Source organism: Bradysia coprophila, chromosome III, assembly GCF_014529535.1.
Source record: "Bradysia coprophila strain Holo2 chromosome III, BU_Bcop_v1, whole genome shotgun sequence".
In the NCBI taxonomy this organism is placed as follows: Eukaryota; Metazoa; Arthropoda; class Insecta; order Diptera; family Sciaridae; genus Bradysia; species Bradysia coprophila.
The window spans coordinates 744,795-770,975 of record NC_050736.1 but is presented as its reverse complement, the minus strand read 5'-3'; the positions used below and the strand labels follow the sequence as shown (position 1 = coordinate 770,975).

The window sequence follows — 26,181 nt, the reverse complement described above, 5'->3', positions numbered from 1 at the left end:
GAAAGATGACTCATATCAGTCCATGCATCACTGACTAAAAATATAGTAAAATACCTCCGACACTTCACTCTGACAACTTTCCACCGATTTGGTCAACTCTTGCAGTTGATTTCGGATTTCACACAAGGCGACCGTCGTTTCCATGTGTCGATCTCCTGATTGAAGCTGATCCAGCTTGACCGATAAATTCGTACTCATCACGCTAACTTGCTTTTGCAAACTAAAAACGTTGGAATAACATTAATTACCGGAGGTGTAGCGGGCAGAAAATATTTTGTTTTCAAATTTCACTTCATCAATCTATTTAGCACAAAAGTAAATTTTAGTTAAAAAGGAAAATCGAATTTTCTTTGGTTTCTCTAGTTACAGTTTTTCAGTTCTCTCTCTTTTTTATTTTCGTATTATCAGACAATACAAATATATTTTTGGTGCACCTATTTATATGCTTCCATTTAAAAATTATTTCAAAAAATTGAATGTTTGCGCTGTATTGGAAACGCAATTTTTGGCATTTTGTGATAGCTAAATTGAGCAATAAATTGTATCGTTTTTTCAAATGGACTTCAATCTATGTGGTGTTAATTACTGTCCGTCCACATTGAGATTTTGTAAATTTGGTTTTGAATTTAAAATGAAAATCGATTGAACAAGAAATAAGGTCGAAATTTTTTAAAATGAAAATCGATTGAACAAGAAATAAGGTCGAAATTTTTTGGAATTTCATTGCTCTCATAATTCTTAGTAATTGTGGTCTACTAATTACAAATTAAATTGTGAGTAATTAATTATTCGAAATGATTGTGCAAACAGTTGCCTTCGAATTGCTGTTTTGACTCATGGGATTTCTTCTCGTCGAAACAAAAATGTTGAAGAACAACAACAGATAAAATACTCTTAATACGGTCTACTACAATGATAATCATGGCCGTAAAATTTATAAGTTCAGATCAATTTGAACTTCGATGTACAAATGAGTAGACTATGCACATCTGAAATCTGATTCTTTTGGAATCCAGTGGAAGATGCCGGTGGAATACTAAAGCAGCTCAAAGCTCTTCAAAAGAAGTAGGACAAATGCGAAGGTATGGCATATAATCCAAATCGTCAAAATAGTAATTTTGAATAGGGGTAAACACGCTAATAGAACACCATTTTGTAATAACCAAGTTTCTAACATTTAAAAAATTCTTTTAAACATGGTTATTGCCAAATGCTGCTGATTCTGCTAAAAACAGATATATTGAGATAAACACTAGAGGAATAAATGCGATCGTTCGAGGCAGATAAAAAATCTTAACGCTAAAGTTCTTGTCTTTCATCCTCCAACTTAAAAGGGTTTGAATAAAGCTCAATGCAAAGCTTAGAAAAACGTTTTAAAACTTTAAAAAAGTAGCTGTGGCAAAGCAGCATCGACATAACAGTCCTACTCTATCTGAAAATGACAATATTAAAAATTTCATAAAATCTCATCGGGAAATTTATTTCATTCTCGCGACTTGAAATATATTTAAGTCAGACGCGGAGCTACCTATAATTGCTATAGGCAATTTATCAAAAACCGTCCGGGTCAAAATATTTGAAAATTTTTAAATTTCGGGATACATCCCTAATAACCATGCACTGTACGTTGGAGCGAATTGAATTAAGTTATTTTCGATTAAATAGTGTCGACAATTAAATTTAAAGCAGAATTCTTCTTTTTTTTCAATTTCTGATCTCTTTTGTTGTAACGTACTCGTCATCATTGTCATAACAAATATGTTTTGGTTAATATTTGTTACGCTAATAGTGATATATTATTGAGAAATAAGTTTATTAGTTTCTAGAAAAAAAAAACTAGACAAAACGGTGTCTCACGTCTCAGTATTTAACCAAGTGGTTTACCCCTCACTTAGGCATGTTCACTGAAAAATATCATCAATCGATGACAAAATTTCTAAATAAAATCGATATAACAGCAATCGAATGTATTATCGAATATCGATAAATGTCGACTGATAATCGAATCGATCAGTCGATATTTACCGATTATCAGTCTATATTTATCGATTTACAGTCGATGTTTATCGATTTACAGTCGATGTTTATCGATTATCAATAAAATATTCGACTGATTTTTTGAAAATATCGATTCTAAGGAAATAATCGATATTTTATCAATCGAATGAATTATCGAACATGCCTACCATCAGTAAATTGCACAAAATCGGTACAATCCATTCAAAACTTTCATATTTCCCCTTTATTCGGTGTATTAAAAGTGCGATAAACTAACAGTACACAAAAAATTTTGAAAGTTTGGTAGTCAAATAAATTCTAATCAAAATTAGTTTTCTATTTAATTACTTAAAATTTCGAGTGGTATTGTGACACAAACCATACAAAATATTGCTCAATTTACGACTCAAAATGCGACAAATTCTAGTGCTCTTTTCTTTAACGAGCTGAATGATATTTTATAAATTGCTTTTTACTACATTAATTAGATCCTTTCTGGCAAACTATTCTCTTAATATAAACCTGTTAACTACTTTCGAAAGAATAAAAACAGCATAAAATCAAAATGAAAACACATTATGTCGTAAGATAATGTTTTGTTGTTTTGTTGGAGTGCAGTTAACACAAAAAAAAGGAAATTAAAATTCCAAAAACAAAATCACACAAAGGCTATACAATGGAAAAGTGACCAAAAATACATTTATAAATATATAATTATTGCGTTGTTGGTATATATATAAATATTAATGTGGAAAAAATAACTCAAATAAAATTAAAATGAACAAATATGATTTTTGGCTTTAGATGAATGAAGTTTAGAAAGATAAATAATATACCTTGGAGGCATAGTGCCCATCATTTTGGATGAACTGGATTATGGTTTTTATTATGATGAAGAGATGATGGATATTTTTGGTTTTGATTTTGAGATGATTTTTGTCTTGTTTGTCAAGAATTTTGGCAACAATTTTGTTATCTGGTCAAATTATTATTTTTTTTTCAAAATTTTTGTTTTGTTTTGTTTTTTTCTAATGACAATTTCAGGTGATTTTTCTGATATTTTTTTTTATCTGATTGGTGAATGTCGTATGCCCAAACTATAGTGGTCATTTCTTTTACTTATTTCTTTATTTTATTTTTCGTTTTTCTTCTTTTTATCTTTTTTTATTATTTTTTTTTTCTCTCAGTCACCACTAACTGACCAATTTATGCAAATCTATAAAGGAAAGAAAAAGTAGATAGCATTATCATAATGTTTCTAAAAAAACAACAACAGAAAAAGAAAATTGATAGAAAATAAAATTTTAAAAATAAAATGGATCCTGATAAACATTAAACCAAAAATATTTCGACTCAATCGATCTATTATGCCTAATTTTGTGTAATTTACAATTTACAAAATAGTTTTTATTAAGTTTATCAAATGCATAAATTGTATTAGTTTGGTCACACCACGTCAACATAGCGTAATAATTTTTATTGGAAAATAAATTTAAAACAAAAAACTTATGAAAAATATGCATAAATGGCAAATGGCATAAATAAGAACTTCAGCTACTGAAAACGATCAATTAGCACATTTCTCTGAAATTCAATATCAATATCAAATTTAATTTTGCATATAAAAATGAGTATAAAACCACAATCGAAATATGATCGAAATATGTTTTCTTATCTCAGTGACGAAAAGTACACATCGTGAGCCAGAAATAGTTATTTTATGCAACTCGAGACCATAATGTTCGAAAACTGCGAACTTTAGATCCCCATGTTGCATAAAACGTTGTATGATTCTCGGTGGGAAGTACTCGATGTCATAAATAACTAATTCATAAAATTTGTCTAAATTCGAAAATTCATTTACGTGCTGCTTTGATCATAGATCGTACTGATGCTGTACAAAATAGATATTTATGACATCGAGTGTCATAATTGCATATCTAGAGCCTAATATATAAAATACTTTCATCGAGATTCGTACAACTATTTAAAGTTTGCAAATTTTGCTCATTATGATGGTGGGTTGCATGAAACAAAAATATTTATCATAGTGGCATACAGCACCTTTTTGAATAAAGGCAACAAAACGTTTACTTTTATCATTGAGTTCAGAAATTTATTTTTATTTTTAAGTTATTTTACTAACGCATGGTAAAATGCTTTTTTTAGAGAGCTTCCCATCACGAGGCGGAGGCGAGTTCAGGGAATCGAACTCGCTAAAAAAATCCATTTAGCATAACTCGGGAACAACATTTTTCCTAAACGACGGCGGATCGCTTAAAGCCTGTTGTTTAATGATAAAATGACAAAAATTGAAACTAAAATCCAATTTTTTAGGAGCAGTTACAGCATACATTTGTAATGTACGAACCCACAATATCAACTACAGATTGAATCATAAAATCAGCGAAAACCCCATTAGTAAATATGGTGTATAAAGCAGTTGATTCATTAATAACATTACTGTTAGAGGAAAACATGTACCGACAAATCGAATCCAACATTGCAACGCGTATACGTATGTGTATGTATGTTAACGACTATATTGCATGTGGAATGAAATTGATTAAAATTGTGGGTTCTTATGAATCTCTCCTTGTCATGAAAATGATAATTTTAAAATCGCATCATTGCTTGTTCAAGACAACGTACAATTTCCTTTCCTTAAAAATCGAACGAATATAGATTATTTTACATGGAAATTATTCTGATAAATATTGTTTCTTCGAAATGTTCATAGTTCTTTTTCTGTACACTGAATTTCAGTCTTCTCCATAAATATAAATTTCGGTAAATATTCATTGTTCATTGGCATTCATTGGAAACTACTTCTGCATTACCAGTTCGTAGAACAATTTTCGTATCAAACGCAAATCATATGGAACATTTACCGCAATTTATGAAATGGAATAGACGAATAAAATTCTGTTTTTAAGGCGATTGAAAGGCTTTCCCTAATATAAAAAAGAGAACAGAAAAATAAAGAAAAATAAATTATGAAAAATGAAAACTACCGCAAAGATATTAATTGCATAGAGACGCTATAAAAATTAAAAACATACCATACCATACCATGCATAATTTGATAAAACGAAATTGGAAATGAAAAACTCAAAATTTTCATATAAAAATAAACAAGTTATTAAGAGTCGTCTTAAATTTTCCCTCAAATATATACGTTCGTCAAAACGAACAATCATATTATTCATATCATTCATTTCGAACATAATAAACATACTCAAGAAGTAACTGTCGTAGCGAATCTTCATCATTATCGCCATGACCTCTACTGGAAGCGTTCGATCCGCTCTCCGCTAGGGGTCGTGGTCTTTTTGGTGCATGTCCAACAGAACGACGATACTGTCGTCCATCCTCTAAACTACTCCTATGGTATGATACTGTAATGCGTTAACAATACGAAACGTTATTTCGTTACATTCGGCTGAAATGTAAGTCTGTTGTTACCATCTGATCTAAGTCGAACTGGTGGCGAGGTCAGCTTAATCGTTGATGACAGGGCCGGTGTTTCCAAGGCCCCCCCAAACACATACTCGTATGAATCTTCCGAACTCAAAGTGGTCACTAAATTTGTTTGTGAAAGTCGAAGAAAAGATTACTGAACAGAACTTTAAATGCGAAAAAAATATGGTTCACTGCACAGAATTACAAAAAAAAAAAAAAAATAGCGAGGGTACTTACTCGTTGTAGATATTTTAAAGTTTTTAAACAAAGTCACAAACAAAAAAAAGTAAAAATTTCTGATCAAAATCAACCTTTTAGAAACGGCAAGCGCTAAAAACATCGAATCCGTTACTTGCTTTGCTTAAGGTATTCCTTCGCTCAAACTCCATTACATCATTTGTTTTAACAATCATTTACTACGTAAGACAAAATGATCAACCGTTTCTGAAAGGTTGCGAATTAATGACTATTTTCAGAGGAGAACTTGCATTAAAATAAAAATTGTTATGTAATGTTCAAAGCTATGGAAAGCTTTGAATTATTCTCGTCTTCATAACGAACAGAAAACCTAATAACCTAAGAATTTATTCTTTCAAAGACGACAAGCAAGTTTTACCATCGGATCTATAACTTCATTTTGACCTAAGTAGTTTTAATAGATTTATTAAAAATCTTTTACTTCATTTATTGAACATGTTGTTTGCTATATTACTCCATTTATTTAAGGCTTGTCAAATATTCCTTGAAAGAAATGTTAGCCGTTCGTAACAGGTTAAGAAAATGAAAGGGGTGAAGGCATTTTCTGAGCATTTTCGTAATTCAATCGAGGCTGAATAATTCCAATAATGGAATAATTGTAATGTCAACGTCTGGTTATTGGTTATAGATTAAAAATGTTTGTCGCAACAAAAGTATCTAATATTTAAATCATCCAACCAAGGACATTCATATGATGGTATGCATACAATTCCACAACTGTAACCACGTTCGTTCACTTCGTTATTGATTAAGTGACCGAAATGTATTGGAATTTTGAGGTGTATCATTATTATAGGTTTAGCAGTTGAATTTTATTTTGGCTTTAAACTATTGAGTTAGCAGGTTGGTGCTTTTTGATGGAGTTATCGATTTATACTACAAGCGTCTATAGGAAAGTGAAAAAAATTCCAATTTTTCTGCATCTGAAACGTATATACACATGCATATGAACAAATTTGTAGAGTTGTCATGGACAAGTTGGACGAAGAAGAAAGATTCACGTTTATATAGTAGAGACTGCTTCATTTTGATTTTCCTCGTAGCGTTTTTTTAACATGTTTTGCATTTAATTGCAATATTTTCAGCATGGCAAAAAATTGAAAACATTGCTGTTGTGTGATTGATAAATAACCAGATAGACTAATCTAAACGTTAAACGTTATGTGCCTCTGGTTAAATTGTTTTTTTGAACTGATTCCGACCGAATATAAATGTCAAAGGATTTGCGATCAGTATTTGCGAATGCAATATGTTTTCCTCACATAAAATGAAATCGATACTAACACTACTAACATCGAACTTAGCGAAACTTAAACGTATAGTTAAACAATTCCAACCTGGAAAAACTGACAATGGTTGCAATACTTGTCCTGATCGTATTGGTGGCGGATACGGAGGTAATTGAGAAGGCTCTGGGCCGTTTGAAAGGGTAGATGGAGGAGAGATCATCGAAGGTTTACAGAAGGTCGCCATAACATGCGGACGGCCAGCTATATTATTGATGTTAGTAAATTGGTTAAAATAAGTGATTTACATGAATGTGTTAGTTATTAGTGGGTTAAAATGGTGGAATGCATTTTGAGAAAAGAAAGTCTTACCTTTATTGTCAGACCAGCCATTTCGATCGATCAATTAATTGAAAAAGAAAATTTCTCTCTTATCGCATGGAAATAATAGTCTTTCAAACGATATAGTAAAGCTAAAACTTTTTTTTCGATTCAAAGTCAATTAAGAACACTTTTTTTAATAAAGTTTTTAGTTTACTGTAGACAGTCTATCGTTTTGTTGATGTTAATCCAATCTGAAATAGAAACACGAAAAGTATTAAAACAAAGTGCTGCTTATTGTTGCATGAGAATTTTAAACAAAAATTTTAAATCTCCATTCAGAAGAGGAATACGAGGTTGACTCATATCAATAAGTGTAATTAATTCGTAATGAGTTTCTGCAATTTTTTAGCTTATCGCAAAATAATGCATTTATGGGAGCAGTAACACGATATCATAAATGTGTTTGTCATGCTAGAAAATAGAAAAAAAAATTAAATAATCTCTCGATTCGCAATGAAATTGAATTAAGTAGCACGTTTAGTTTAATTTACGAAGTGTTCACGGAATGTGATGATAATTTTTAATTTGCAAATTCATGATTTATGTTCATCTCAACTCAGATTGCACTTTAAAATCGACGACACGAGAAACGACGACTTTCTGAAGAAACGGCGATTACCTGAAAAAGTGGTGAGTGGTCGACGATTCTTCATGAACTCACCTTTTCTTCCCGATGTTGTCATTCCTTCTCGCCTTTTCAACATTTCATACAAGAAATACTCCCTTCTACAAGTTACTGTTAAAAAAACAACGATTTCCTGAAGAAAAAATGAGTTCGTTTAGAACTAGCGACCACTCACCGTCGTTTTTTTAGTGGAATTCAACTCAGTCTGCGATAGAAGTTGACAAGATCTCTAAGCCGGAAACATCCAATAATTTTCCAAAAGTGTGATCATTGTAAGATACAGTCAACGTCAGTGAAATTTATGCTTGGATTTGCTTCAGCTGATTTTCAGCTGGTCCACTCATACAACGTGCTTATAGCCTTTTTACATATGAAATAATAGTGCATGCGCATGGTATTGGAAAAGACGTATAAGATCGCATGAGCAGTTTTGTTTGGTCCAGGTCCAGCTGAAACACAGTCGAAGCAAATTCATGTATAAATTTCATTGACGTTCACTGTCCTAAAAAAACATGAAAATTGACTAACAATAGTGTCATATGCCATAAATATTTCCCGTAAACATGTCACCAATAATTTATTTATTTAACTCATTTTAAGCATAATCACGCTGCGAGCATAATTAAATTCCTCGAAACACAATTAATGTTGTTCGAAAACTTAATTAATGCTATTTTAAATGTGTATGTAAAGGACACATTGATTAAAAACATTTTTCCCGGAACTGCATCGAAATTTTAACAAAATTATGAAATTTTCTGTGTGCGGTACATGTACCGTATACAATGAAAATACATTGCCGCACAAACATTTTGCCATTTACGTTATATTTTATCCCTGAACGGTAATGGAGAACGCTTTTAGGACGGCGCAATAAAATACAGTGCATGGGCTTTAAAATTGGGTTAGTTCTAACGAATGAATGTTTTAATTATTGAAACATTAAAACATAAATGGTTATAACTTACAGGCGCGGCCGGAAGAAATGGGGGTGTTGGTTGTTTATTATTTTCATAAATGTTGTTGCTTCAAAGGGAACCATCAGTGCGAGTGCTTTTTAATTTATAATCAAATGGATTCACTAAAATATATGAAAAACTTTCTTTCGTTTTTTAATCAGTGTCCAGATAAACATGTAATAAGGGTATTCCAAGTCTTGACTTTAAGAATTATGCGTTTACAGTAAAATAAGGCTATTCGCTTCATTTTTCTTATACAACATATACTTCGTATAACCAAGTATATCCAGTATATTGAATATAAACGGTATGAGTTTGACAACTGTCACCTTAAAAAGATTTAAATTTCTACTCAATCATTTTTACTCAAACAAAATACCATTGTGTAGCGCACGATCTCAGGACTCCGGTAAATTAATTAGTTTTTCAGGTGACAGTTGTCAAACTTATACCGTTTATACTCAATAAATGCAATATACCAGATATAGTTGTTTCTACTCAGTATTTATATGCTGTATAAGTAAAATGAAAGGAATAATCCTAATTAAATTTCGACTCGACGGATTCCACTGAGTCTTGTCGCTCAGTCGATATTCGTCAGCTTGAAAAACGAATTATTTTAACAGACACTGGTGTTGTGCTTGACCTATAAAGTCGGGAATTTGAATACCCTTAACGTTTTATAGCAGGCACATAAAGACATTTTATTTATTTTTAAATTTGTTGTTGTTGATTATTTCAAAACTACTTGCACATAGTTGTTTTGAGCGAAAATGTTCATGATCATCGCTATACCATATAGTAAAAACATCACTCTTGCTACCAGATATACCAGCATCGTATACGTATCCGTTGATTTTATTTTTATCATAACATTCATAACATACACTCAGAGTGGAGAGAACGGAATGAAAAATGAAATTACCTTTATCAAGACACTAAAAATATCATCTTAAACTTTTGAATAAAACATGAGAACCAAGTAACTATAACAATTTTAAATCAAATTACATTTACACTTTAGAAACTGGCTAAATTAAAAAACCATTCGAATACAATTTGTCGCGAAACATTAAATGCAAAAAGCTGTCGTGTCTTTTCTATTCACAATAACAAACTGTCAAGAGACTCAGAGATTATAAAAGCAAAAAAAAAACATAGGTATCTATACCCGGTAAGTCCATTAGAGGAGACGTAATGAATATCATTTTACTTTTGTTCATGCTTTTTTACATGAAACTGTTTCGCTATTCTCTCAGGGAAAATGAGATGCAATTGTGATGGCCTGTAACTAATGGTATTTGGAGGTAGGTCTTTAAGACTTTTGTATGGGATCTTTCATGGGATCCTTAAAACATCCATTTCAAGAAAAAATCCGGGATCCCGGTTGGAAATTAAAGATCCCTCAGGGATACACCAAAATTTCTAAAAATTTTGGGGGTCACCACACAAATATTGTAGACCCTCCACCAATTTTTGTCAAAAAATTGTTGGAAAAATTAAATAAAGTTTTCATCCGAGAATCTATTTCATCTCTTCATTTAACTGTCATTTCTTGCAACTGTTTTCACTGTCATTTTTTCTAAGAGACAACGACATCGTTTGTAACTATAATAAAAAGCAATAAAATGCCTCAAAATGTAAATCATCAGATAATAAACCGGTGTGCTTGTGTAAAGATCAATTTATCTTTTGTCTATATTCTCGTAACCATTGAAACATTCTTGTTACATACTACCTTTAGTAATTACCAAAATGTTTAATTTATTCATACTGGTCCCTTAACAAACAACCAAACGTAATTATTATCATACAAAGTTTCTATGTTTGATGTGCCCTGACTAAAGACGGGTTATTAAAATGCACGTAATTAAAAAAAGTAAACCGGAGAGCTTAACACTCTATGCTCAGAGAGTATTTTTTATATGTAGCCAAAGCTACATATGCTAACAGTATCAGCATCTAAATCAAAGATAAATTTTAAAATGTTGAATATCGCATAGCCAATAATGTGTTCACTATATACATTCACGATAAACACTGTGGATCGTTCCGTTCTGCATTGAAAGAAAAACTTAAATGCTAAATGTATGGAAAAATTGATTAAATTGTTCCATTTAATTCAAAAAAGAATCAACAATCGTGAAACCAACAATAAGAGCTCTTGAAATTGAAAATCTCATTGAAGTCGGCGCATTATTATTCTGAGGGTAACACGATTTTAATTGAAAAGTTTTCCTATTTTGATTCTTGAGCACCCTATACATATATATATTTATATATAAAGACATGAAAGCAATATATACAAAGAAATTTAATCTGAACCCTTTAGTGCTGTAAAACCGACGAAGAAAATTTCGTTATTTCCATTTCATGCAAAACAGCAATAAAAGTATGCTTCGGCCTATGAAATGTCAATAGATAATAAAAATGAAACAAGAAAAAGGCAGAACATTTAGCATTATTTCGAAAGGTGTTAAATCCACTCGAAGTAAACTGAAACAAACCGCTATCAGCACTCCCATCAAAAACGCCCCACTCACCGCAAAAGTTAATTCCACTTGGAACAATGTGCTTAACAAAAATAAGGTATTAAAACTGGTCGCTTTTAAATCAACCGAAAACTTCATTTTCACAATTTTTCTATGTGGATTAAAGGATTGCACAATTGGCAAGATATCAGCTCCAAATAAATTTGAAATCGACTTGGCACAGAATGATCCAGTGAATAGTCTGCGGTATTTTCTAGCCGAGTTAAAAAATAAAATTTTCGTTCTGTTACCGGGTATGAAATGTATACATTCTCAGCAAAATTCGTCGTTTAATTCAAATTTACATTTCAATAAACTCAGGCAATCGAGCAGTTAAGAATATCATGGACAATATTTTAAAAACATTTGCGAACATAGAACAACCTATTAAAATTCAAGTAAGTTTTCTTTACCCTACATATCTTCACTTCCACTGCTGAAATGGCACAATTTTTCTCATATAATACACCGACATTCATGCCAATAAGAAGGCGTGTGTATATGGTGCTGTAAGTAAAAAGTCAAAAAGAAAATATTTTCGATATGTTTCACATGTCGAAACATGTTTATAAAAAATTTGCATAATATCCAGTTACAGTGGAAATTTATGGCAATTCGATGTTCGAAAATAAAATATTTCTTTTATTCTTCCTTCCTCCCCTCATAAAAAATCCATTTTTAAATTTTAACACAGTTGCACATAAAAGAAAACACCCCAGGAGAACGACATTAATGTTGCACCTTTTCCGACTATTCAATACCGATTCGACAGAGTGAAAATTTTCGAGAAAATTTCTAGTGGAAAGTTGAATGATTCATTCAAAAAGAATTAAATTGTGGGACCGAATATGTTGGTTGTTTTCTCAACACTCGAGACAGTCAAGCACACAGATTCGGTACTACCTACCAATGGTGACGATACGATATTATGATCTTAATGGATAACCGAATTTTTTGTTGAAAGGAACATTTCGTTCTTGTTCTAAATAGAATGTCGGCATTGTCGCTCTTATTTTTAAATAGTCGTTCTCACTAAATTAAAAAAAATAACGAACTAAAACTACATTTACATAAAATAAGATCCTTTTAAAATCTACTGAGAAGAATTTACATTAAATACAAATTTTTATTCCACTGCATAATGCTCGGCATCGTGTTTATACATTTACATAATTAGTTTAGCGTATTTCTTTTAGCATAGTGCAGTTTTTTTTTCTTTCTTTTACGTTAAAGTACATTAATTTTAACATTGTCTGGTAGTAGAGTATTCGTTAAGGATCTAAAAATTTCGGGCTAAAATTTTAGTTAAAATGAAACGTTCACGACTTCATTTACGGTTTAAAGGGTTTATGCCAGCCTTTTACATTCACATTTGATCAAACAATAGAATTAACAGATTTAATGTTTCTACTTTTTAGAACGTTTGTTTCATCACGAGTCTCTTAATATTTTTTTGAATTGGAACTTTAGAGCCTCGGCAATTCTTTGCTATCAAAATTTTTTCTCCGCCAAAAACGCATTTGTTCCACAGTTTTTCCGGCTCTTTCCATCCCCGAAAGTTTTGAATATCCTCCCACATAACTCGGCGGTTCGCTGATGGTAAATTTTCAAAATCTGTAAAATCGTCTATCAGCGGACGCCTGAGTTTTTATGGTGAACGAATAAAACTTGCTGGAGACGATAGAGCGTGAAAAACTATAGAACATATCCATTATTGGCGGAAAAAAAATTTTGATAGCGGAGATCGCCGTAGAATATGGGTTTGAAAATGCAGACCTCCGCCAATTGCAATAGTTTTGTATGACCAGTTACCTCAGATCAAATTTTTAACACTTTGAGGCAATAGATAAAGGACCAGTCTAATGCCTGAAACTACGAGTTTTCAGTCTTAAAAATTGTAACGCAACAGACCGTTATTGGCGGAATCTTCCCCTAAATGATTTAAGTCAATCAATTGTAATAACCAACCCCCAAAATTTTACAGATCGCTCCTAACAATCCTAAACCAACGAAAAGCAAAATTTCACATCCCCAATTACCCGCAATACACACACAAGATATGGACGATGGACTTCGGCAAAAGATTGACCAATTAAATGTTAATTTAAAGTAAGAATTTTTGGGATAATTTAGTGTTACTTGACATACTTAAAGCGATTGGTTTAGGGAAAAGACTGAGGAAAATTTGAAACTAAGGAAGCAAAAAGAAGATATGGAATCACAGCTGCATATTCTGAAAAATGAATTGAATGCATCCAAAGAGCGAGTTGAACAATTAGAGGTAAATTACTGATATCTACACTTCTACAGAGGGATTCTTTTGAAAAACAGCCTACCGAAATCGGACGCATTTTCTATTGGAATTTTTTATATGTGCCTAGAAAGGACTTCGACCCTAGTGGCCAAAACCACTTTCAAAAAAATTCTTCGAAGTTTGTGTGGCTGGTCAAAGGTGAGCAAAAACCGAAAAGGTGCAATTTTCTTACAAAAATTGCTCCAGTTACACGAGCCGTACAGGGTCGTGTGGGGTGTCATTAGAAAGGTAATCACATGTACTATTGAGCCGAATAGGGTCTTGTTGGGTTTAAAATTCATCCACACTGAAATATGTGCAGATAAAGTTTTTAAGCGAAGACGTACACTGTTCTTACTGAAATTTCTCGAGGTACACAAACTGTACATGGTCGTGTGGGGTATCATTTGAAAGGTAATTTTATGAGCTTTTGAGCCAAATAGGGTCTTATGTGGTTTGGATACATATGCGATGAAAAAGAAGTTGAAATGTTTAAGTGCCCAGATTGTCTTAAGTCATCTGACAATGGGGAAATATCAAATTTACTGACACTCGTTGCTTTAAAAAGGTGTAACTTACAAAGTACTTGGAATATAAATCTAGTTTTTAGAACTTAAGCTATCAAATGATGACACTTTGTTCAGTCAAAACTTGAACCAGATCGGCACAGTCCTTCGCATCGAGACCGCAAACTGTTCAACTTACCCTCGTATTGCCGTCGTTGTGGATCTACGATCGATAGCCGTTTCTACAGGTTAATACGACCGGACCTACGTACTTTTTCATGTAATTCATATATTTAATCCGATTAGGTAGAAAACCATTCTCTACACTCGTTTTTATTCATAATTCCTGTTGAAAACATAAGTAGCAGCGCTTACACAAATATGCTTGTTTTGATATTCAGAATATGAAAATGTAATTGGATGCGTTGGTTGTTTTTGCGAATATTTCATTTGCGAACATTTGTAGTTATTAATTAATCACAAAAAAAAAACTTCTTGAATATTGAATTGATTTTTGAAAAATTCGCTGCAACGAATCTCATTATAACATGCCAAATGCAAAAACATTGCAAAAATAAACTTCATCAAATTGCATACATATCAATTTCAGGCAATTATACCAAAACCGTAATGCAACTATTAATCCGTTTTTTTTTTTCTCCCATTTAAAACTTTCCAGAGTACATTGAACGAGACTGTAAATACTGAACGAGAAACAATTGCAAACTATGAACAGCAATGCAAACGACTTGAAAACGAAATTAAAACTTTGCAAGATAGTGCTAGGTTAGATGAATGAAAAACTGATTTTAAAATGAAAAATGAAAAGTTTGTTAAGCATTAGTAACTGTAAAGCATACCCTGCAGACATTTACAATTTGTCTTGGCAGTCCAATTTAATAATGACGACCGAATTACACTAAAGTCTGCATCGTTATTATGTCTGTTTGTAAGGATAATGATAATGAACGATTCAGCGGTCCTTAATCTCAACAAACTTTTTTCTCGAAATACGGGACGTTATCCAATTTAATCTGATGGAAACATTAGGATTCTAAGAGGAGTACAGTCCTAGACTAACTCCATTTTTTTGTAAGAAAATTTGACGAATGTAACCTCTCAAAACTTTTTTTTTTACTTTTATTTAGCCAATTAGAACATCTGAATTCATCTGCCGAACAGCAAACACAACTGTTGGATCGAATGGAAAAGTTCAAGAATCAAACACAAATTGCATTCAGAGAATTGGAAAAGGAAAAATTATTGGTTAGCAACTCAGATCACAGTTGTATCGATTCGTATGCTATAGGTAACCATTTCTCCCATTCACATTTCAGACAATTTTAAAGTACGACAAAAACCAAATGAATACTACGTACTCTGAATTCTGCAAAATATACGAACTGATTCAGCAATACTTCACATCAGATCATAGCCAAGAGCTGCAGATACTGCTCAATGCCCAAATTAATAGAAAAAAATGAAAATATTTGCAATGTAACCTACCGCAAACTACTTTTAAGAATGATTAATTGTCCATAAATTCCATTGTAATTAACTGTTTTGCATTGTAACACTGCGTAGCAGTAAAGTCAAATTTTACGTTTAATTGTTGACCTAAATAGTCAATGTATCTCAGCATAAAGATCTGTTATACTTCTTTTGTTTGATTGCCCAATCATGTAAAGTTTGATACCAAATCTAGTACCCCTTTACCAATAGCAGATGGTTACGTACAAAGCTGCAGTCTTACGGTTTTAGAATTTATTTTTAAGGCGTATCACATTTACTTGTACTTTGTGGCCAATGGATAATATTTGTGGGTTACACATCCAAACAGAAGTAAAGTTAAAAGATGCACAAATTTTACAATTTTAAAAATTTTAAACATTACGTAAAAATCGTTCAACCCTCGCGCTTCCAATGAAATTATGATTTCGTACAGGAATACTTCGTTGGTCAAGTTAACCTTAACTAGGTGTAATTAGTGTGAGGCCAGACAAATATTACATTACGCCCGACGGCTAATCATAACACAATAACAACATAAAAATGTATTTCTTTTGACGAAAATCACGTTAAATAGCTACTCTCTTTACGTAGAAATACCAATTAGGGCGAGTTTTCCATGAATTAAAAAAAATGTTTGTCATGCTGGACTCACGTACATTTGTTTTTGTTTACTGGACCTTACGAGATGTATTTTTTCTCGTGTCACAGGTCGACAGCTATATACAATGTATGTCATACATATATTAAACAAGCAACCTAATCGCATTCACAATACTCAACTCACCGCCGAATGTCCAAATTACCCTTGGAGCTTAATAAAAAGAAAATGAAAAAATATACGAACGTACCATTACTGTCTATGTGGAGTGGATCACCACAAAATCAAGCCAATTAACAAATATTGAACAATATTCACATCTCTGTATATCTATAAGTTGTTATACACACTCTTGTCTATCTTATGACGAAAAAGGCACTCCGTCCAGGTATATTGATAAATAAGAGCAACTCACTGCATTAAACCCTTATTCACATTCGAGTGACTAGCATGAAACGGTACAACCATACAGTACATATACCTATATCTGCAGAAAATTGTAGATATTTTTATTAATGTCATAATCGTATGGACGAGAGAGCGTTTCTACCCATTTATATTCCCGAACACCAAGATGATGCATCTCACTGAGGGTTATAAAGACGTCACAGCTAGTGACGTCATTATGATTTCATATATGGAATAGTATCAGCAGAGAAGAAAAAAAGCGGATAAGTGGAGCAAACAGCAAATGACGTAACAAGCAGATTGAAACGATTCAAAATATCGCGATAGACTCCGTTCAAAAATTAATAAATTTTCTAATTTCATTTTGTCAATTTGTTGAATCGATCTTTTTTCCGTCAGTTCATCAAAATCACCATACCTCTTGAGAGAAATGCCTATAAGCATTCATGTCCCTCTACCCCATATCAAAAATTGACACTTTTCGTATGATTTTTTTAAACAATTTTTAATGCGACGCATGCGCAATACCCAATGTAAAATGTATAATATTCATTGCAAAAAAGAAAAGGAAAAATTCGATTTAAAATTCTAATGTTGCTTGAACCACATCTTGCACGCAATCGTTTAATACATTTACTTAATTTATTATAAATGCAAATTGTACCGTGCCCCCGGTTGCCTACCATACAACCGTCCAATAAAAGAGGCAAAATTTGTTAAAATGAAGCTTGTCATTGTTACACGTTGGTTGGAATCAAAGTGAGGCTGAGTGTGGTGGGTTGTACGAGTTATTATTTTTTTTAAATTAAAATATTTTCCGACACAATTTGTCCAATCGTCGATTACAGTTCGACACTGACCTAATAACTAGCTTGAACTAATTGTGTAACTAAAATAGATTTGTCAAGTACAGACTAGTCGTTAACGGTGTACGGAATCAGAATTTCGTCGTAAAAGCGAAATCCATTTTATTTGTACAAAATCTCAAATCAAATATTTATTCCCTTTGCCCCTTTACATGTAAAACAAAATTGAATGGGAAAAATAAATCGTAAAAATTGCTGTTCTGCGACAATTTCATTTTTATTGCTAAAGAGACCCACCTTAGTTTTTTTTTGTATCCTCAAGAAGTGATGTTTGCTGCTGTTTTTCTTTCAAGAGCTATTTTCTTCGTCGGAAAATAGAACACAAAAATTCACATTGAACACTAAAACTTTTCAGAACAATTGGCCAACTAATCATATTGTTACTATAACACTAGCATCGTGTGGTTATTTCTAAATGTAATTGGAATTGCCCGTAAAATAAACAATTTTTCTGTATTTTTCTTCACCTATATGTAAATCAACACCAAATCGATTTATAACAATTATTCGTCAGTAATCACCCCCACAATTTTCACGCAAAATTCGAGTACTCTTTTCCGAAGCGAATGTCCATCTATTCTCGACAATTGTAATATTAATATTTGTAGAAATGAAAATTCCGATAACTAAACTGTACCAAGCACACACTTTTCTAATGACAAAGATTTTCTTTGCAATTTTTCTGCACGTCTACGAGACTGGTCTGCGGAACCGCCCTAAACATTCAGAAGGGTACCGACGAACTTATATAAAACTGAAATTGAATGATGGTATGTGCGGTTCGGGTATGCTTCGACGCAACTCGTAATCAATATTCTACCGTTTTTGTTGGGGAAAATGGAAAAGCGGAAAACTCGATCCATTTTGAATGGCATTCTAAAAGGACTCGTTGATAGCGGGCGCATTATTTGAATCTGAAAATATGTGTTGGAATGTTTGAAAGAAGAGATTTCAGACTTGTTCTAGTTTCGTCAATTTAATTTTATTTAAACGTCCGACGTACCATTAAGTCGAATAAGGAATGTGACACACCTCTAACTAATGGTGTTATTATGGAGCCACTGAAAAGTGGTTATTTTCGCACTAATTTATTTTACCGGAAACGTACACACATTTAAACTAAACCGTTTCCACCAAAACGTATTTTTTTGAAATTACCGCCGACATTTCTACTGGCAACGCACCTCAAGCGAAAGTGATCATAGTGGTCAGCTGCAGAAAGGTCTATTTTACATGAAAATATTTTTAGTGTTTTACAGTTGTGTGACACACTGTCAAGTCTCAGTACCCTATTTAGAGGACCGCTCATGCTTGAAGTGCGTTGCTACTGGGCATCTCTTTTCCAACTCACATCACACCAAACGACACACCAACGACATTTTAAGAAGATTTCCCAACTTTCCAATAAAGTCCAAAGCCTCCGCGCACCATGGTCCCAAGAAGCAGATTTGACACACAAAATGTAATTTAAATTAAATTACATTAAAATCACTCAAATTATTAAATTTTTCACAACCCAAGGTAAATATATGGGCGGAGGTAATGCCATTCAGACGCGCGGCCTAGCACAAAATGTTGTGCCTAACAGATGGCCCAAGTTTCTATGTATTTCTTTGCTTTAAATAAAGTAAAGAGATGGCGTTTGTATCGAACTTTCGTTCCACCGCACTTCTGATTCGGTTGTAATGACATTACCTCTGCCCATATATTTACCTCGGTTTATTCCTGCAATCGTTATGAAAGTTCACATGGTATATGATAACAGATGTCGTAGCTACAAACGATTTAAAATTCAAAGTTTCATATATAATATGAAAGTGAAACTTTTGGATCAGATTGAAACTTATAGGGTGCAAGGTTCTGAAAGAACAGGTTAAGACACTTACGAAGGTGGGCGAAACACAAATCTTGACAATTTGGACATGTATATTGTTTGAAAAGTCAGCTTGAAAACATGTTTTTTTTTTTTGTTAAGAGTGACATCGCCAAATCTTCAGGTGATTTTTTTAACTTTGGGAACAAGTGGTCTTCGATTTTAATGAGTGATAGCTCGTTGGACTCGTCTTTCAATTCTAGCAAACACGAATCTTTCACTTTTTCTAAAAAAAATAATTTTTTGTGAAAAGCGTTCAAAAGTGAAGACATGTCAGAGGGTATCGAAAACAGTTTTTCGACAATAACTCAAGAAATTTTTTTTTTAATTGTTATAATATTGTACGAATGTGGGGCCTCGGAAAGATCTACAGGTAGAGTATACGCACCGCTTGGTGCTAGTAGATCCACTAGAGTTATGACTGAAAATATAGTGAATGTTCAGAGAGTCCGCCTTCTCTGCAGCTTCGATGTTCCATGGAACTGAGTATGGGGTGTTGTAGCTGACCTCACCCACTATCGTTCCACATATAAATGAACCCAGTACGTTTGTGCTGCAAGCCTACAGAAGTCTCGGAAAAAAAGTTGGTGCCAAAATGTAGATTTTTTCCTTCTTTCTGAGGACCCAACTGCTGGAACAGCATTTGGAACGGTACTACGGCAGTCATTTTTTATCGTCTACTATTCTTTTACCTTATCAATAGAAAAACGCTTCGATATGTCGCGAACATATCAGATCCATTAGTAATATGAAGAGAAAAATCATTAAATTTTTCTCGGAGAATTTTAGTCAAATAAAATCTTAACGTATAGCAAATCACATCAGGACTCCGGAACAGTAATTAGTTTTTCATTCGGACCATAATTTGCTGCATTACGGGACAGGAGTTTGGCAAACCGGGCATACCGTTTGCTCCCACTTGATCATATCGTTTTTCCAAACTCATTAAAATCGGAGACCGCTTGTTCCCCAATCAACTGAAGATTTGGCGATATCGCTCTTAAGTTGAAATCGTCATATAAAATGTTCCAAACCTAGTTGGTGCTACAGGAAAATTTTGATTCCATCGCCCTTCGCTTGGTCAAAAATGACTTTGGTAGCTATGAGCAAGCGTTTTTATTCAACTTACCTGAAATTTTGCGATGCGTCCGATTATGTAAGTTCGTGCGTAGGAACCATAAGAACCAACAAACTTTCGTCATGGCGTTAAAATTACCCAAGATGTGAATGCTCCATGTCGAACGAAAAGCGGCAAATAATAACACTGTCCGTTCGTAAGTCACTAAATACTTTATTCAATTTCATTTTAAAACAGTACTTCTTAAGTATAAATCGTCCGTTAATCGCTAAAAACACATTTTTCATCTGGAGATTTTTAACTAAACGTATTCGAAATTGCACTGACTCATTTTTCATTTTTTTTTCTTCATTTTTGAATTAATTGACGCTAATAACGACTAAATTGTTCAAATTGTTCAAATTGTAAATATACTCAAGTAAATAATCGTAATTTGAATCTAAGCTACGCTTAAACAATGGCATTTTGTGTGTCTAGATACTACTAGGACTTTATGAGTGACGAATTTAATGAATTACTTGTGTGACTTGAAAGTGGTAAATGTTGGGCCAAACACCCGTAAAATTCGCTGGTACGAATGTAGTCGGTCGGTCAAACATCGACACTCACTTGGTAAAATACCCACTCTTCCATGAATGATGGAACGAATGCTTTGGTTGTGGTAAACTTCACTTTGGGCTCTAGCTGCTTCAATTGTTCTTCGTACATGCGTAACGACTCTGGGCAATTGGTGCCGTTACCCTATTAAAATAAATAAAAAGAAGAATTAGCACTGGCGTGACAGGATTATTCGCAAAACAATGTTATTACATGAGTTAAGTATTTGCCATTTGGTTTCAGTATCTTGAAGGATTGTTGTAGGATCGTTCGGATGAAGTTCCATATTTCTCCAGTTGGTGTTTCCGAAATTGGTATGTCTGTCAGGTCACCAAATACAAAATCAAATTTTTTTCCCTCCTTCACATATTTGTCCAGGGCAACCATGCAGTCTCCGACGATGATCTATTGGAATAATTTTGTTAAACCGGTACACTCTACGGAGCAATGTAAAAACCAATTAACCTCAAAGTTCTCTGCTTGTCGTCTTTCCAACACATCCCCGCAAATCGATTGTAGATGGACATTACACGCTTGCATTACCATTTCGTCGATTTCTAGCATGGTAACGAACTTTGGATTCTCCTTTAACAACTCGTACAATAAGGCGCCATCACCACCGCCCAAAATGCAAATTTCTTTGCCCTCGTAATTCTGTATGCCTCGTTGCATCAACGTTTCCGTGTAAATCAAATCCGCTTCGGAAATGTCTAGATTCGGAGAAGATAAACACAAATTTAGCAATGGACCTGGTAAAGCAGGAAAACATTTCGAGGAATTTTATTGAAATTGGGTACATTAGCTCTTTATTTAAGTCTATAATGAGAAAGTAATTACGGAATGAAACCGTTAACAGCTTACTAAACATTGATCAATCGTTCATTTTACTTACTTTGTAGTTCGTCCAGAACCAGCATATTTCCCAAACTTTTTGAATGAACAATTTGGACCTTTTGAAATGGTGATCGTTTGTCGAACAGTACCTTGTCAATGTCATATTCGAGGATGCGCTCATCTATAAAAGAGAAAAATGTTAATTGTCGAACGTTCAGAATGATGACATCTTGTACATAAACATCCAAGAAGCTGAATGAAGCAAAACGACAGAAAAAACATTTTTAACAAGCACGAGTAATGCAGCGCCTTATTGCGACTCTATCAATTTTTCAAACGAAAACACAAATGTTCTGTTGGGATTTCACTGTTTTAAAGACATGTTCATGGTGTAACGGTATCACACTCTGGACAAAAATATTCCACTTGTAGACTTCCTAGATTTCCTCCAGATTCTATCCTGTTACTTCTAAGGCTCGAAGTAAGTTAAATGTTCATGCAAAATTAATCAGAGAGGCCCTGCATCGAAATTAGTATGATTTGTAGTCAAGATCACACAGTGATAGCGTTATAGCTACAGTGATGAACGTATAAGAGGTTAAAATTCCAATCAGTTTTACGGAAGTGACAGCCTACTAATATCAACTGCTACAAACCATACTCATTTCGATCTATGAATCTACTTTGCATTTGCATGAACTGAATGCTCCAAACTGTATGTGTCAACACCTCTTCTTCTTCTTCTTCTTCAACACCCCGCTGCCATAATTTGCATGAGGGACTAAGTGAAAATTTTAATCAAAAGAAGTCTCTTATGCAAATTCCGTCAGCTCGGTTATCGTTGCCTATAAGTAGAATTTTTTAATGAAAATAATCAGTATAGCCCGAACCTGATTCGACCCAAACCTGAAATAAGATTTCAGGAAAACCGGAAAGCAAAAGTTTAGGTTCGAGTCCGGTTCAGGTTGCACCCTAAATGGAAAATTGCAGGCTCAGGTCACGTTCAGGTCGAACCTAAAATTTTATTTGAATGTCGGGTTGAAATCGGGTCAGGTCAATCCGGTCAACCTGAATTGAAACAGGTCATACCGAACCCAAGCTTTAGAAATTACTGGCTATTAAAAAAAAATGTTGTCGTCGTAGCGATTCTATGGCTGAGAATATTTGTGAATTCATTTGGAAAGAGTTGCTTGTCAAACCACACATACATTAACAGTCATCAATAAATTTTTTTTTGAACAAGCAAAATGAAGCAACGAGAATGCCATTGAATCACTTACCTGATGAATAGAAGTACTTGTTGAGTCCATCCCGTTTAATGTTTGGATATGGATAACCGTTTACTTCTAATTTAGCTTCCAGATAGTCACACAATTCTCGTTTAGACTAAATAAGTTTAAAAAAAAGAAAAAAAACTCAAAAAAACAAAAACGAAATTTTAACATGCAAAATTTAACATTTTTTAGTCCTTTTACCAATTATTTATCAACTTAAAGTTTTTCAAATGGTTCGTTAAGCTTTCTTGTAGACACATGAAAAATCAGTTCAGTTTTGTTTCGGAAAAATCAGTAGTTATATAGGCATGCCACATGACATAATATATTGAAACTAGAAACTATTAGATTTACTAGAATTACTAAATTAAATTGAAAAACAAAATAAATGCGAAAACAGGCTTATTATATGGATAGTAAATAATATAATAGATCATATCGCAAAAGGAAGTAAATTAGCTGACCTGAACTAGTCAAATACACGTCGGCGTTGCAGCCTCGCTTAATTGGTGGTAAATGCTTAGAGCGTACCGCTTCTAAATCTACTCGTAACGTACTTTCCAAAGTTTTAATTGTCTATAAAAACGGATGTTCATTAGCCCCAAAATCATGGTTAAATTAACGCTTCTTAATTGTGAGACATTCTCGAAATTGCATGAATTCCGTGAATATAATTGCTTCGCTGCAATCTGCAGATAAAAACATCTCTAGTTCCTTCAATACAGTGTTTGACTTGTGTACAGCGTATAACCTTAGGTTTGTGAATGGAATATCAGAGACTCATAAACTTGAGTAGTGCGTGAATGCATACACGCAACTCAATATAAATACCGAGGAACTAAAGGCGGAATTTTTCCACTCGAAGAACACCAATTTTTACCAGAAAGAACTCAAATCTTTTGAAGGTATTCGGAAAATCATTGTTTTAATTGATAGCCTTTGAAAGTCGGTACTCTGACATCAGCATGAGTTGCAAAATCCGTGCCCTCCACTATATTACGTCGAAATTAAAATGGAGCAAAATGATGTCCTTATGACTCAAACCTTTTACCAAACTTCAAAACTTTCCACTGTCATCATCGTTGATGTTTAGCAAAAGTCACTACGCTTTGCTTTGTCAATTATGTCTGAATGAAATTCAGAGAATTCAGGAGCTGTAAAGTTTTTACACAACAGACCGTTTTCTAGAAATTAATCGAAATTTATGATGATCAACAAATCACAAAGCTTTGTAGTGTCAAAGCTCTATTGTTCTGGAATGTGTCTTCATAGGAACGTGCAACCATAAAATCTATTGACTTTCCGTCGTGGTTTTCTTCCATGTAAAAAAGTACAATTTCGATTTGACCATCACACGCAATTATTTGCTTCTTGTAAAGCAATAAAAACGTGAAATTTAAAACTGCCGGTTACATAACCAGCATAATTATGATGCAATATTTCCATCACACCAACAAAGTGTCCAAGTACAAAAAAAAATCTTTTGATAGAAAAAAAAACTTACTTCAAATGACATGATCTGGTTTCCGGTGTCGCTTTTAAAGTATTCAATATTGATAGTAATAATACCATGATTGAAGAATCGAATTTGAATGAACACCAAATTCTTATCAGTAAATAAACACAAATATCCGTCGTCCGTTTTCAGATCATAAACAAATTTCAAATTTTCGAAATACTTTTTCAAGCCCTGCTTGATGAATTTCAGTAAATCTTTACTGGCAACTTCATCACCAATTCGCACCGGATCAATGGAAAAGTCTAGTAATACTGTCTGCACTGACATTTTTATTTATGACTTTCAAATTCTGTTTTTCTGAATTTTGATATTTATGAAGTAAAATGAAAATTTTCACATGAAGTTAAATTATTGATCAAAATCGACCGGGCTGTCAACTGTCGGCTGGTGTGTGTTTGTGTGAACGTTTCCGACATGCGACACACATACACGTACGGCATCATTTTTGACAAAATCACAATGATTCCGTTATTGCTAACATCTAGTTGTTGAACGAAGAAACAGAAAAAGGTCGCGTTCAAGTTTCCAATGAAGACAAAATTTATATCCATATACGTACGATCAGTAGCATCAGTAGTTTCAAGATTGTAAACTTTGGGGAGACCGGGGGGACGCAGATACAGACACGCGTTTGACACATGACACTTGACGATAAAATGGCGGATTTCATACAAAAACTCATCGCCTGTGATTTTGTGGTAAATTTTTTAATATGTAAAAGTGGTGATAGTGATAGGCAATTGACATTTGAAACGGAGAGGTAAACGGAAGAAGGTTACAGAACACGCTTGGTGTATCTATGATCTCTATTTATCCCATTTATCCCCAAAAGACAAGGCTACGCAGACCGCCATTCACTAGGAAGGTGTCGTAGAAAATGTCGGTAACTTTAACTGCATTTAAATACGAAATTTAAACTGAACTGACATTATACTAAGATTTTGTATGAAAATTACAGCATAAGTCAGTGGATTTTTTTACTACAACGGTAAAGGTTCCAATGATCTGCGTAGCCTCCTCAAATAAAACCCTGCCGAAAGATAAGAACTGGTATCAAAATTTCGTGAAATATTCAATCACTCTTATCAAAAATCTAAGGAAGACAGGCAAATTAAGGTGGCAATAGCCAATGAAAGTACAAACCAGGTATTGTCTGTCCATACAAACCGGAAGAAAAAGCGATTTTCATTGAAAAGTGAGTTTGTTTATATGAAATCGCTATTTCCTTCGCTCCATACAAATTTCGACATTAGATCATAGAGTATACTTCCATTTGAAATAGCGAATTGACCCGAAATCTACATAGTCTGATGGGGTTCAGTGCCGTATTATCCACATGGAATTTTGTAGCGAAGTTCACTCAAGCTTCATAATTTGTAG

General features: G+C 33.4%; 3 protein-coding genes across 22 annotated transcripts in view; 1 reads left to right on the top strand and 2 right to left on the bottom strand.

The window, feature by feature from the left end:
* Positions 1-18,366, bottom strand: part of LOC119075238 (glucose transporter type 1) — a 35,367-nt gene extending 17,001 nt beyond the window's left edge. For 6 of the 18 annotated variants that reach the window (XM_037181689.1, XM_037181701.1, XM_037181708.1 and 3 more), the window contains exons 1-6: positions 9,838-10,036; positions 7,317-7,519; positions 7,056-7,208; positions 5,464-5,580; positions 5,237-5,396; positions 55-220 (exon numbers count right to left, since the gene is read on the bottom strand). In XM_037181689.1, the coding sequence (XP_037037584.1) occupies positions 55-220; positions 5,237-5,396; positions 5,464-5,580; positions 7,056-7,191 (579 nt within the window). In that variant the 5' untranslated portion in view covers positions 7,192-7,208; positions 7,317-7,519; positions 9,838-10,036. Of the gene's footprint in view, positions 1-54; positions 221-2,834; positions 3,208-5,236; positions 5,397-5,463; positions 5,581-7,055; positions 7,209-7,316; positions 7,520-9,837; positions 10,038-17,863 lie in introns of those variants that run through there. The other 12 variants (XR_005087366.1, XR_005087368.1, XM_037181742.1 and 9 more) reach the window with 7 other exon arrangements.
* LOC119075326 lies at positions 11,271-15,883 on the top strand. 2 transcript variants are annotated; one of them, XM_037181755.1, is made up of 8 exons: positions 11,271-11,501; positions 11,571-11,697; positions 11,765-11,841; positions 13,428-13,552; positions 13,610-13,724; positions 14,922-15,028; positions 15,391-15,508; positions 15,580-15,883. In XM_037181755.1, exons 1-8 carry the CDS (start codon positions 11,343-11,345, stop codon positions 15,724-15,726), a joined length of 975 nt encoding a protein of 324 aa, XP_037037650.1. In that variant the 5' UTR covers positions 11,271-11,342; the 3' UTR covers positions 15,727-15,883. The 2 variants fall into 2 exon arrangements, with proteins under 2 accessions (XP_037037650.1, XP_037037658.1); XM_037181763.1 differs by having other exon boundaries at positions 11,273-11,501; positions 13,440-13,552.
* A 2,404-nt stretch (positions 18,367-20,770) lies between the features above and the next one.
* Positions 20,771-25,223, bottom strand: LOC119075224 (spermine synthase). 2 transcript variants are annotated; one of them, XM_037181622.1, is made up of 6 exons: positions 24,787-25,223; positions 23,289-23,394; positions 22,067-22,189; positions 21,640-21,884; positions 21,388-21,579; positions 20,771-21,318 (listed from the first exon to the last, which is right to left on the bottom strand). In XM_037181622.1, exons 1-6 carry the CDS (start codon positions 25,066-25,068, stop codon positions 21,169-21,171), a joined length of 1,098 nt encoding a protein of 365 aa, XP_037037517.1. In that variant the 5' UTR covers positions 25,069-25,223; the 3' UTR covers positions 20,771-21,168. The 2 variants fall into 2 exon arrangements, with proteins under 2 accessions (XP_037037517.1, XP_037037510.1); XM_037181615.1 differs by lacking the exon at positions 23,289-23,394 and adding an exon at positions 23,747-23,858 and having other exon boundaries at positions 24,787-25,212.
* Between the last annotated feature and the right edge of the window lie 958 nt (positions 25,224-26,181).

Bases quoted from the DNA above. Each gene is read 5' to 3' on its own strand.
- LOC119075326 (XM_037181755.1), top strand. From the start codon at position 11,343: ATGAAACAAGAAAAAGGCAGAACATTTAGCATTATTTCGAAAGGTGTT. The intron at 13,553-13,609 runs GTAAGAATTTTT...CGATTGGTTTAG, and splicing joins CAATTAAATGTTAATTTAAA to GGAAAAGACTGAGGAAAATT. The intron at 13,725-14,921 runs GTAAATTACTGA...AAAACTTTCCAG, and splicing joins AGCGAGTTGAACAATTAGAG to AGTACATTGAACGAGACTGT.
- LOC119075224 (XM_037181615.1), bottom strand. From the start codon at position 25,068: ATGTCAGTGCAGACAGTATTACTAGACTTTTCCATTGATCCGGTGCGA. The intron at 23,859-24,786 runs GTAAGTTTTTTT...CCGTTTTTATAG, and splicing joins ACCAGATCATGTCATTTGAA to ACAATTAAAACTTTGGAAAG. The intron at 22,190-23,746 runs GTCAGCTAATTT...TCTCTTTTATAG, and splicing joins CGTGTATTTGACTAGTTCAG to ATGAGCGCATCCTCGAATAT.